At 45.1% G+C, this 13956-nt stretch overlaps 1 protein-coding gene across 5 annotated transcripts in view; it reads right to left on the bottom strand.

Moving 5' to 3' along the window:
- The window catches only part of LOC119389336 (RNA-binding protein Musashi homolog Rbp6), a 705926-nt gene that overhangs the window by 378736 nt on the left and 313234 nt on the right, over window positions 1–13956 (bottom strand). Inside the window, exon 6 of one of the 5 annotated variants that reach the window (XM_049414391.1) lies at window positions 1984–2058. The exons of the other annotated variants lie outside the window; for them this stretch is intronic. Coding sequence (XP_049270348.1) covers window positions 1984–2058 — 75 coding nt within the window. The remainder of the gene's footprint in view (window positions 1–1983; window positions 2059–13956) is intronic. 5 annotated transcript variants of the gene reach the window in all.

Consider the following 13956-nt stretch of genomic DNA (forward strand, 5'->3'; position numbering starts at 1 on the left):
GCGTACGTGCTCGTGACCTCTAACAGCACCAAGATTTTTCGGGAGTAGTCGGCTTTGTCACCAGTCGCGTTCTCCTTGTCTGCGGAAAAGATCACGACCTCACGGTTGCCTCCTGACCGCTCTTCTTAAAACAGGGAAGGCGAGGCCCGGACCTTCAGGTTGAGTGTGATCGTCATTCTTACCAACCTATGGTCACTACAGTTAACTTAGCCTATCTCTTCTCTGTTTCGATTCTTGTTTCTCTGTCGTTTTTTTTATTCTATGCTTTCTTTAGAAGGTGTTCCCTCTCCGGTATCAATTCTTTCCTGTGAATTCGACTAACGTCTCTCCACTGCTATTCCCATATTCGACGTCGTAGTTGCCGATTGGCTGTGATCCTTCTCGCTTCTTTGCATTGAAGCCGCCCATTCTCATGGTGCATTGGGTTCGTACCTTTCACACTGCCCCATCCTCATATAACTGTTCGACGTTCTCGCGGCAGAACGTTGAAGCGTGCCCGAGCATTACTTTCCGCCTTATTCAGATTTACCACGACGCACGCTGCCATGTCATTGCTGGCATAGAAGTTCAACGTGGCCCGCAATAGATTTGTGGATTAGAAGCACCGGATCATATTCTCGCTTCTCAAGGAACCCTCTGTGGCCGAAGACGTGTCCATTAGTTTGCAGTGAGTGTGCTTTCCCACTTCTCCAGACTTCACAAGGCCAATGATATTGACGTTGACTCCGTCTAAGTCTTCAAGTAGCTAATTCAAAGAGTAACTAGCCTAACTGGAAAACAGTTGCACCAAATACCACAAGCAGTGAAACGGCGTGAGCAAGAGGTCACAAAGGCTGATCTTATATTGACACGTGTGTATTATAGGCAAAAATGGCAGGAAGCTAGCAAAAATGTATTACGTGGTTTCAAAGAGAACAAACGCAAACGTTTCGTGACCAACAAGCCTAAACGACCATGTGTTTTCGTGACAGACTAGACACCAGTCGTCTTCAAGTTACGGGCGCTAAAAAACTAGGCAACTTCATGCGAGAGGCTGCGCTGCATGGCTCTTTCGATGCCCGCGGTTTCTTCAGCGAGCCCCCTGTAGGCGAACGTTCCTTCATTGCGTGTAGCTTGGAATCAGACCACGGCCCCTCACCAGCAAATTCCATGAAGGCGGGTACAATGATTCTTCGGCTCGCTTTCAAACATAACAGTCTATCAGTTAAAGGCAGCATTCAAAAATCACATCACCATATGTCATCGCAACCATTATTACTATTTCTTCCCTCGCGGTTTTGCCGCAAACTTCGGTGAATCTCGTTATTCTGCACACGGCTCAAAACAGATCAGCAGACATAAGAGCGAATGGCGCAAACTCATCGCCTACTGGGTCAGCGACTGTCTACTCTAAGGAATTTCGCAACATTCACGGCAATCGGAGATGTAAAATCATTCAGTTATTTAACCAGTTGCCTAATCTCCTTGTTCAGCCTACTTTTTGTAGTCGGACGATGGGACTCTAGTGCACGAGAGTCGACAAGCTTTGTCCGCAAATTTCTTCGACGGTTACAGGGAATTCAGTGTCACACAAGTGCAACGACTTCCTCTGCAATTACTTTCTTGTAGTCACTTTCTCCGGTCATTTTTCATTAAGTGGCTTCTGATTTGTAATCCAGTTAGCTGCGTCAATTAAATAGTCCTAATATTTTTAACACGCCATTTCCTCCGGGCCTTCATATGTACAATAGCTTGCAGGCCTCTACAACGCAGCATCCCAAAAGCTTTGTCTCATCTCTCTGCGGCCGCGTATATGATCTTGTCATTATTTTTGCCTGCTAAGCACGACCTGTCGACATTTGCTCAACACATATAAAATTGGCAACCTTGTCAATAACAGTGACTTGCTGTACCCGCGTGCCGCAGCCTATCACCGCAATGGCGCTAGTGTTCACTAAGCAAAAAGATGAAAATAAGAAGAAGGCTCCGGCCCATTCGACTCACCTCCTCGAAAGCGTACGCAAGATAGCTATTTACATTGCCGTCAAGGGCTAACGCCAGCGTTTCGGCAGGGCCTTCCTACAAACGGAAAACACCAAACAGTACCAGTCAATAAACATCCATTGTTCGCTGCTCTCGTTCACCTAGTGTCACGCGCCGGCAAACAAATTGTAATAATTTATTTTACCTTAGACGGCGTAAATCAAAATAACTAGGCAATATTTGTCTCGTAAATAGAGCCCAACACCTTTATTGCCGAAATCTGTTCAACTCGCAGGAAAACCCATGTCATTATCAGTGGTCCTGGCTCGGAGCTGAAGAGAAATTGGAGATTACCTAGAAGCGTCGAACATAAAAAGATATAATCCGTCTGTACGCACCTGCATCGTCAGTTTATGTGTTACATAATATACATGTTGCCCAGAGGTGCAAAGAGCCATCGTTTCGACAAGCGGTCTTCCGAGGCCGCCTGTGAATACGTTGGCGAAGCCACGAATTTTGCATCTCACCTTGTGCCTTAAACCAAGTGGCGCATGCAGTGCTGCGTACCTGTTCTATCAGCTGAAATTGCTCTCCCACTGCGACGAAATTTATGAACGTCACCTCTACGTTATGAAAACATCCGTAAACAGGGGGTGGGTGCTCGAGCCGACGTTTCGACAAGTGGACTTGTCTTCTTCAAGGCTGGAACTGATTTCCAGCCTTGATAAGTAAATCAGTTCCAGCCTTGAAGAAGACAAGTCCACTTGTCGAAACGTCGGCTCGAGCACCCACCCCCTGTTTACGGATTTGCGCATCGCAAGCTGCCATCTTCCACTTCCTGCCGTTTTTTTTGGACCTCTACGTTCTGTGCTTGTTCTAAAATATTCTCAAGGTGTTGCAAAAAATTCATCGGCGCATCTCGCTCATTTTTCCAAGAAAGGAACTCGCTGTTCTTGCAGTCGGTGCATTTGCCGAGTGAAGCAAATTAATTTAGCGCAGTCGACGAACATTCCGCAGCGGCTTTCTATCCACAACGAAAAAAAACTCAGTAAGTACGCAACGGTGAATACAAGAAGCAAAAAAATCCTTTCTTTACGTTGGCGTTACTCCGAACAGAGCGTTAGACTAAATACTGATAATTTATTTGCACACAAAGACCGTGAGAGCACGGCAGCAAAAATATATCGCCACTTTGTAACGCGATCAGAACGTTTTGATGAGGCCTTCGCACATATGATGGAACAGAGTTGGTAATTTCGTGCCCAATAATATACGCGCAGTGACAGCTGTCTGTCGAAGCAATTTTCACATAATTTAGTGGTCCAGAGATTGTCGTTCATTTATGTGCACATGTTCATAATCCTGTCCAAATTTCCATTTGGCTGGCAACTATGAAAACCTCCTTCGGTCGAACAGAAGCGAAAACATGTCCTCTGTGAACGCTAACGCTACTCCCGGTTGGCAACAACGGCAGCAGACACGTGACCGTCGGATATCGGTGACAGCGCCTGGCGCCCCGAGCACTCCACCAGCCGAAAGCCACGTATGACGCTGTCAGCCTTTGCACAGTGCATAAGCTAGTCGGCGCGATTTCTTTCGATTTTACAGTGTCTGCACGCTCTCTGCAAAATGTCAGAACGCGCGTAGAAACAAGGCTTCGAGCGAACAAGACGGCGAGCGAAACTGAGGGTGCAATTGGTTGAAGCTGCCAGCATGCATTAAGCTTATGTAGATGGCTGTTTTTGTAATAACTCTTAACTCTTAGTGCTGGAAAAATATCTATTCTGCCGCCATTTCCAGCGAGAATAAAACAGCTCAGGTCGTCACAGACTTCGTTCCCTGGACCGACAGCTGGCCAGGACGTGTGATTACGTCCGGGTAGAAATAAAAAGACCGTGAAATGTGATGACAAAATCCAGTATCCTTTTCGCTTTGTGAGCATGACTGATATTTTTCAATCGTGTTCAAAAGTGTAAATACTTGTACCACAAAATAATGAAATAAACTTCAAACTTCAAACTTCAAACAAAAAACCGGTATGTCGCGTAGCCCAGCGGAAGAGCCTTGAAGCTTGATAATGGAGTCGATCACTTTGCTGTACGTCGTCACGTAGTCCGATTCTGTCATGCGCGCCATAATTAGTCCTGAAAATTACATTATGTACATTATTATCTATCCCCGCTCTATTTTGTGCTGCTTACCAGGTGAAACAGAGTTGCACGTGAGAACGCGGCGCTGCCTTCGCAGTAGCCAGGGAACGTGTCGAGCCACTGTGCATGCGCGCGGAGTGCGCGCGTGCGCAGCAAACGCCGCGCTCGAACACTAACCGCTCTCGCGCTCACTGTTTGCACCATGTGTTATCACTTGTGTATACGACTTCACATTCGCCTCAGATTGAAACATTCTGATTACAAATGTTTCACTGCGCTTTCCACGTTACATTCCGTGATTAGACACTCTCACCGGTAAGCTTTCCGTTGGGCTAAAGAAAATAGGCACCACAAAAGCTGATTATCGGTCCCTTTAACCGCGACGACCACTATTCCCTTACTGACACAGCCTGAGAAATCGCAATGACACGACCATGTCGCAAAGGAACTCACCTTAGTAAGGAAACAAATCGATTATGACATTTCAACGCCAAATGTTGCTTAAAACGTAGTACTGCGGTACGTCACAAAGAACGCCATTTTTCGAACATTCCGGTGGTCAAGTTTTTGTTCCTCCGTCATCGCTTGCTGTAACTACATCCTCCTTTGTATGACACGTGATTATCATAAACCTTAAACCTTGCCAGGCAACATGACGTACGCTTCTATGTGCAGTATCGAAGGGAAGCGAAGTAGACGATTCCGCATGCAATGGGTCTACATGCCAACCAACAAAGCACTGCCGCTCACATTGGTTTCTTTTCATTTGAGTGATTTCTTTGACAAGGGTGCGAGCTCGAACGCTAGATTCCTGCTCTGGCGTATTTATCCATCCCAAAAGATTCGCTCGCCGCTTTCACTTTTGACGAGCGTTGAAGTTTCGCATTGTTCAAACATGTCTACTGAGCACTTTCCAAGAGCGCATGTGCGCCACTCGGGCTCGTTTGCCTGCCTTTTAAATTCGAAGCATTTTTTCAACGAACGAAAGGCACCGTTTCTTTCTTTCTTTCTTTCTTTCTTTCTTTCTTTTTTTCTTTCTTTCCTTTCTTTCTTTTCTTTCGTTCTTTCTTTCTTCTTTCTTTCTTTCTTCTTCTTGCTATCTATCTATCTATCTATCTATCTATCTATCTATCTATCTATCTATCTATCTATCTATCTATCTATCTATCTATCTATCTATCTATCTATCTGCTCTGTCTGTCTGTCTCTCTGAGCGTCTGTCCTGTGTGTCCTGTCTGTGTGTCTGTGTATCTATCTATCTATCTATCTATCTATCTATCTATCTATCTATCTATCTATCTATCTATCTATCTATCTATCTATCTATCTATCTATCTATCTATCTATCTATCTATCTATCTATCTATCTATCTATCTATCTATCTATCTATCTATCTATCTATCTGCTACGTATGGGAGCTCTCGTGGCCGCTTCATTTACCTGGTATACACCAAAACTGGCATAGGACGCTATAAGTGTAAGGCGAACGTGACTGCCAGCAATAACGTGAATAACAACAAAAGACTTTCGCGTACGTCATGAAACCCTTCCCCCTGTTACGTGTGGCACATACCCGCATAGCAATGGCCCCTTGTATGTGGCCACAGGTGATTCACAGTATATGTCACCCCAGTTGAACGCGAGAGGCGCTAGCCCTTTCCCTACCGAAGACGAAGTGGACTCGTCCACGCTGAAAGAAGCGTTTGGGGACGCCGCAGTTAAGCTACTCCGATTCATTTTGCTGGGTACTCTTTGCCTTGAACGGATAGTGCAATAAGTAATTTCAAAACCCGCTCACAGCACGCACTTAACCGGGAAAGGGCTGGCATTCGGGTAACCGGAATTACAAAATGGCGTCCTCTTGTATGTGCCGAATGGCGCGCGCGTGCTGGCAACAGTCTGTTCAGAAAAGAAAACGAAAAAAAAAAAATCACAGCTATCCACGTGGTGAATGATATGAGTGGGGCGAAGCTCCGGAGGATATCATCGGTTAAACCCGTGTAATCTTCTCTGTAACGCCCCATCAATCGTCATATAAAGAGTGAGAAACACTGTGTGTATATTACAAACATCAAACTTTTATTTTTCTTAATTAGATGATGCCGGGCTTGCGTTGTCCCTTCATTATCACGGCTTTATGGTCCGTGAAATGAAGGGATAGCGGTTTCGTGTACGGGTTGCAATTGGAAATTTGAAAATAGCAGGTCTATACGCGTCCCTCGGATGGTCCGTTGGTTCATATGATCAAGGGACGTGCACGTGAGAGCATATTTGGCTGCCATATGTTGTATAACCATCATTGTTCTTTTCGGTAATATCGACATTCAGGTCACCAACTAACACAAATGGTCTATTCTTGTACTGTCATAATTACACAATGCCGTGTCAATGGACGTCTTGATATTCCCACCGACAAATTGGGTGCAAGTACATGGTCATGATGATGCATCCATCAAAACGATGGCAGCATATTCACCGTTGTGGCTCTGTGTCGTTTGGTAGTAGTTTCAGATCTTATGCCTTTTCTGTTTGTTTGACGTATACGACCACACCACCTGCAGGACGCTCTGCATCATCGATGCACACGACCTGAAACGTATCCTTTGATATACGGTCTTTGGCGTTCCACGTCTCGGTAAGACAGAGAACGTCCACCGCAGTAAGTATGGGGTCCCGTTCCACATCGTCTACAGGCGTGACATAAAACCAGCTAGGCTTACATGGTAGGCGGGAAACTACAGAATGCAACAAGTAAAGAAAACATAAGAGAACGGCAATCTATTGCCAAGACGTTCGACCACTGCGTAGTTAACGGCTATCTCGTTGGTGGGTCTCTGTAGCCTTGTCTTCCATCCCGGCGACTCCGAACGAAAGAGAAATCGCGCCAAGAGGGAGCCTCATGGCGCGTTACTTCTGAAATGTTGTCTTCCGGCGTCGTTGAAACCACGAGACGTAGTAAAGAAGAAAGAACGCCACACAGGCGAACACGCACCGAGAGTCCTCACTCGTCACGTCGTCTTCTTCTTCTTCTACTGCATACCAAAACGCGCGCTTCTCACGAACTAGAGGTGGCTGCTACAACAAACAAACGGAGGATGGACAGACCCACGGCATAAGGAGCTTCGCCCCTAAAAACGCTTGTTTACCGAAGTTTTCTTGGATGAAGCATTGTAACTCTCTGCGAGTGTGGCATCGACTACACAAAGCCGCATTATTTTTTCTAAATCATCGGATTCCGACGACGACCGCGTCTCAACGTATCGGCAGTGCACGCCGATAGATGTAAACAAACACGCACCGATGCGTCTTTTTTTTCACGGGTTCCCTTGTCCCTGAGCATAATTTTTTTCAGATTTCAGACACATTTTCTGCACCGAAAGACTGGGAGATTAGGGCACTTTCCGAAGTGCAGTGAAGTAAAGCCAACACTGCATGTAATATAGATACATATATAGTGCAGAAACTTTCTCAATGGTCCAAACTTATTTGGGAAGAGACACAACTTAGCGTTATCTTAATTTTATTTGCCAACGGGTTTCGACCGGTGGACCGGTCTTCGTCAGGGCTTATAAGCAAATATAAGCATTTGCTTATAAGCCCTGACGAAGACCGTGGGATCCGGCGGCATTTTTTTTTTTTACGGCGGGAAGAAAAGGTGCCGTCGTTGCAAGATTCTGGAGGACTTGGAGATCGAAAACATCTTCGAAATCCCCGCGGATTAGTGAGTGAAAGTAGCGCCAAGTGACAATCAGATGAAAACAACAAGAAAAAAAAAAGAAGAAACACCGTTGCTCGATCTGCGGACTAATAGTGCCGACTGTGCGGTTAGTATTTCACCCAAATCACGCGGTCCCGCTGAAATGACGATGCTGCTCCTGACAAAGCTGTTCTTTTCATGCGAGCAGTGTGCTTTCATTACAGTCCCACTGCTTGAGTGTTCAACGGAGAGCTCAGTCTGCCATAATTCTTAAAGGGGCACTAAAGAGCAAAACGATTTTTCTCGCATTAGTAAAGTAGTCTTCCACGATACCAAGAACACCACGCTTGCTGCGAGAAGACGCTTAATAAGCAAGAAAATGCGGAAAAAAGAAAATACAGGTGGCGACACCACCTTGGAATTCCCGCACCATTTGCCATGAAGTCACAAATTTTTGACCGCGCCTGCTTGGGCCTACGTAGTCCCTAATCGGTTAAATCGAAGTATGTTGTCCTCTGAGGGGGCCAGACACTTGACATAACGAGTTCGTGGAAATTTCGTCGAGCCAGTGGCGCCAAGATACGTTAAATGCTATTTAAAATCTTTTACGTCACGAATTACAAAGTTCGGCGCAAAATTAAAAATGAAACTGAACTTGGTTTTCTCCTCTAATAATAAACCTATGGTGGTGAAATAAACTACACAAGAGTTCTCCGAGCACACTTTATCAATCTAAACCAATTCATTGCTTCTCTTTACAGTGTCCCTTTAAGCCGGCAGAAGACGCCGCTCGCAATTAAAAAGAGAAAACCACTTTTGCATAGCTGCCAGTCAACCATGAGGCTTAGAGACAAAGCAATACCTTCCTTGTAAATAAATAAACAAATTTTCCTTTGCCAGATTTACCGAATCGCAAGTTAGTCGCTCTTAAAAACTCAGCGCTTTCCACGCTTCAAATATTCACTTTATTTTCAGCAAACTCGGTGACCAGGTGTAGTCATTACGGCGGCCGTCGTGTCTACCGGACAGCCCGCGCGAGAAAAGATGACAAACTAGGGTCCTTCCTCTTCTGAACATCCGGGCTCCATACAACGTCCCACAACGTCATATACCATGACACGTGACCTGAATTGTTTGGGTACATTAAGTAAGCTAGGAAAGGCCAATACCTTTGCAAGCGAACGTTGCTTGGTATAACGACGCTTATTGTACAGCCGATAAGTGAGCATGCACTGCGCAAGGAAGACGACCGTTTCTAGCACAAAGCTACGAGGAAGTCCATACAGAGTTCTCAGAAATAAACGCTATTACTTGACGCAAATTTCGCCCTTGTCCTGGCATCCACAAGCGCCTCTCCGAAGTGGTCAAGTCCGCCATTCCGCAGAACTGATTTGCAATAGTCCATGTGCGGCGAGTTGTCCATTTATTGTGCATCGCTCTGCGAATTGCTAGCCTCTTGCTTGCCTCAGTCGATTATGTGACCGTCCCTGAAAGTCGTTGGTCCCGGGTTCAACCTTCGGCTTAAGACGAATTTTTCGTCATCTAAGAAGCTTTATTCCTGAGAGATCCGTATGAACTTCTTTGTAGCTTTGTGGTAACAACAAATGCTCCCTTTGATTAATAAGGTCCAATACATGACCTCTTAAACGCGGCGTGTTGAGCCGAGTAAGTTTGTGCGTCTCAGCTGCAGTAGATTTGTCTGTCCTGAACGTCCGCTCTGACGCAACTGTCACGTGTTCGGCCGCTTAAATCGCGACTCTCCCTCCTATTTTTGCTTCATGGCGCGGAAAAAGCAATGCAAAGGATTCTAGTTCGCATGGCCTGCGCGATCAGCAAAGGTGCGCTGCAGGAGCTGATCGCGTAGGCCACGCCAGAGGACACAAACTAAAGTAGGTGGCATTCTAGTAGGAAGAAACGGAATCGTGCTAAATGTCTGGGCTGATTATTATCAGCTGAAAAAAGAACAGGCAGGGAGAGTCGAGTGATGATAAGGAGAGCAAGGTCTTCCACTTATTCGCCTGAAAGAGGATTTTAGTTTGTCGTTACGTGTCCTCCTTCCGCATCGGTCACACTGGGCAGCCCTAAAACAAACTAGAAAACCTGTTCAGAAACACTGGCAGTAGTCCGGCTACTCTCACAGCGATGCCAATTGAAGATCTTGTCAAACGCTTGTTAGCCGTGCACACAAAATACTAATTCTGGGTACTTATTGCTGTGCGCCCTAAAAAACGTGCGCAGGTTCAAGGGCAATCGAGACTGCCGCATTAGTTGCATTACTAATCACAGAGAGCTGAGCTATAGTATTGATGTTAAAGAGCGTGCAAACACGGATGCAAGAGAGACATCACAAAGGATTGGTGGCTTCTCTCATGTGAGGTGTTTGCTCGCCCTGTCTCTGTAACGTGATTATACTACTAAACTTCATGTTAAACACCTGACGACCGCGGTTTAGGGCTCTGATTCACAGCCCACGTAGATTATCCTTGAAGCGTACTACAATCTAGCTCTGGACAATATTTGACCATGAGTAGAACAAAGGCGGTAATTGCTTTTCCAGATTCACTGCCGCCCCCAATCAATCTCTTTGTTCGCAACGCGCTGGCACGCAGCCAGTCGACGATGAAGCAGAGAACGAAATCTGGCTCAATCGTCGATGCTGCACTGAGCCTCTTGCTGAGAAACAAACGTCGGCCAGATGCTTCTGCTGTAGCACATTTCCGCATTGCCGATGATGGCTCCCTTTGCCGGAAAAACGCGACCCTCTGGCGACAGTTATGAGAATTTATGTCCGCAGTTTTGGTCGCATCGATCCCACGTGAAATATCGAAGCGCTCGCTAATCGTTCGAGTCGATGGCGCCAGTCGTGGCGGGATGGACGCTACATGACGCCGCTGCTCTTGGTCGCCGCCGCTCGGCCGTTATTTATCGCCCGAGGAAGGAAGCGCTTGCTGCACGGACAGGCCGCGGGTAGTAGGCACACATCATTCGAAAAGGCAAGAAATGAGCCAAGCATTTTCTACGAACAATGTTGGCTTCGATGCGCGGTGTGCGAATTTCGACAACTTCTCGGCCGTCCCATCAGGCTGACAGAAGAGGCTGATTCCAAGTTGCCGCATGCGTCGCCCTCACCTTGACGCCAACTAAAAGTTTCGGTGCGTGTCCTGCGAGCCTTTTCCAAGCACCTCACTCTTGTCTGCAATTCTTGTGGCTCGTCTCCGCTGGCCTCCATTTCGTTGCCGCTTTTGTAGCACGGCGCTCGGTTTTCTATAGTTGCTTAACTATTCGGCGAAGTTAGACACGTCATTCTACACCAGGAAAGGAACACGCAATAATACAATGGCTGCCTCAGAATCAGTTGTAAACATTTAAAAAATGACGCGACGTTTAAGCTTGCAGTGCTGTGAATAAAGGAAAGGAGATGACTCTTAAGGCCTCGTTTTCTTTGTTAGACCAATATTACTGAGAACTAACAGATAATAACGCCAAGGAAAGTATGGGGGGGGGGGGGGGGGGGGAGTATAGCGAGGGTCTCGTTCTCGGAGACTTGATGCCTTCAGGTAGTATGCGAGGGATTATTGGTCAGCTTCCAGCGCGTAAAAGATCACGTGCTACGTGACGCCAACAGGTAGAAAAAAAGAGTGTTCCACACTCGCCGCCATGGCTGCGATTGGCGCTGACTAACACTCCTAGGTTTAAATGCGTATATATGCCCCATATAGTGGACGGGATGATGACCGCCGCCGTAGCTCAGTGGTAGAGCATCGGACGCGTCATTCGAAGGTCGCAGGTTCGGTCCCTGCCGGCGGCAAGTTACCTTTCCGTCCACTTTACTTTCTTCACATTTATATTCTAAATACTACAGATAACGCCCCCTATACTTTCCTTGGCGTTATTGTCTGTTAGTTCTCAGTAATATCGATACATTCGCAAATTTGTTATTATATATCTATATAACATAGTAATAAACGCCTATGCACAAAAATATTCGCTTGAAAATTTATGAACTGCGACCGGTTTTGTTTCATTTGAATGAAATGTCTGTCAGTATCTCGAAAGCTTTTTTATTTCTTGCTCAAGGTATATTAGTTTCATTCCGAAAAAAACTTATTGGCGTTATTTTAGCTGCTTAACATGACAGCTCTCTATGCAATTTGCTGAACCTTTCACAAGAACTTTGTAAGCCTCCGCACGACGGTGCAAATACCCTTGTGCAGTTCTACATTGGCCGCGAACGTGTTACGGTTCTCGCAGTACCGGATGGCTGTTTAGCTGGACCTGTTTTTGTTGACCTAACAAAAGTCTTTGATACCATCAACCATCAGATACTCTTCATAAAACTGGAAGCAATGGGCATCTGTGGTCCTGCTCTGTCATTATCATTCGTAGTTATCTCCTTAACAGAAACCAAACAGTCAGTATTTCCGGGTACTTACTCCAAACAAACAACAACAAACATAAGAGTACCACAAGGTTCCATTCTGGGCCCCACTTTTGTTATTAATCTATATCAACGATCTACCTAATTTTATCATTCACTGTAAATGTTTGCTCTACGCTGATGATATTTTTAGTTCCGATAATAGCATAGACTGTTTAATAAATAAGCTAAGCACTGATCTTCGCAATATATTACACTGGTGTAAATTAAACAAATTACAGCTCAATCCTAAAAACAAAAACCCAACTTTTTCTCTTTTCATCACATCAGCGATCGCTAGTACCGGCTCCCGCGATTAGTATCTCAAATCATTTGATCCATGCTAGTAATGACTGTGTTTACCTGGGCGTCAGACTAGATAGAAACTTAAATTCCACAGCCATATTTTAGATGTCAAGAAAACGCTGTCTTATGGTATACGCATCCTCATTCGGTCTCGCCCTTTTTTTCACGTCCCATTCTCTTGTCACTATACTACGCATTATTCATACTCACATCAACTACTGTATAACTACATGGGGTACTACCTACAACACTCACCTTGCACCGTTACAGACTGTTCAAAACAAAGCAATTAAAATAGTCACTTCTAGTTCATATTACATCAATTCCAAACAACTATGCCATATCTAGAACGTTCTTACAGTGCGCGATATGGTTAAGTATAATCTAGTCATAGGGTTATTCAAGCATATCAATGAGGTATTTCCCATTTCCATCATCCCATCCTCCTCATTTCTCAATACCAACAACACTAGATTTGCTTTCCGCAAAAACTTCATCTTACCGAAAGCCCGCACTAACTATGGCAAACAAACCGCTCATTTTAGCACACTTTTCATATGGAATTCACTGCCATCCGTCCTAAAATCAATGAATCTACACTCGTTTGTAAACGATTTGAAAAAAGCTCTTCGTCCACCAATACAACAACACGTAGCATTTCATTCTCATAGCCCCTAAAGCATGCTGTCACATAATTTTTTTTCTTTTGTGTTTGTTTTAAATACATCTCGTGTTTACATGCTTTCTTTGTATTATGAAATGTGCTTGATCACCTATACCATTATGTTTACTGTATTTTTCCCTTCCTGTCGAAGCTATGTCCTTATTTGTTTTTATGTTCGTCATGTACAGGAGGTCCCAATTCAGTCTCCGACTACGGGACCTCCTTCTGTATACTGTCTTTAATGACGTTATTTCATAGTAACAATAAAATTTGATTCTGATTCTGACCAGACAGGCGTACATCAGCAAGAACGCTGGCAGCGAAATTCATTGCGACGCATCGTGTTTACGCAGAGGACATAAAAGTGAAATGACCTTTGTATTCACTTATCTGCTGGTGTAAAGCGTTCGTTAGCAACGTACTCAGTAATGCGCAATCTTTTAACAATTTTTCTTCTACAAGGGAATATGTGCAGCCCAGAAACGTCTTGGACGTACTGTATAGTTGCGCAAAACGCCGCAGCACACCACCGCTATTCACACTATATTGCCACTTATTATCTCCGAATACCTGGTGATTAGTAAAACGCCTCTAGGGAAGCATAAAAAAGGAAATCCAATATATCTAACTAAAATAGAAAAGCGGTTCTGTATCAAACACAGGGGATAAGTATAGAAACATGGTGCAGGCGGTAACCCCAAGAGCTAATAATATTTATCATCATCATCATCATCAGCCTGTCTACGCCCACTGCAGGGC

Source organism: Rhipicephalus sanguineus, chromosome 4 (genome assembly GCF_013339695.2).
Source record: "Rhipicephalus sanguineus isolate Rsan-2018 chromosome 4, BIME_Rsan_1.4, whole genome shotgun sequence".
NCBI lineage: Eukaryota > Metazoa > Arthropoda > Arachnida > Ixodida > Ixodidae > Rhipicephalus > Rhipicephalus sanguineus.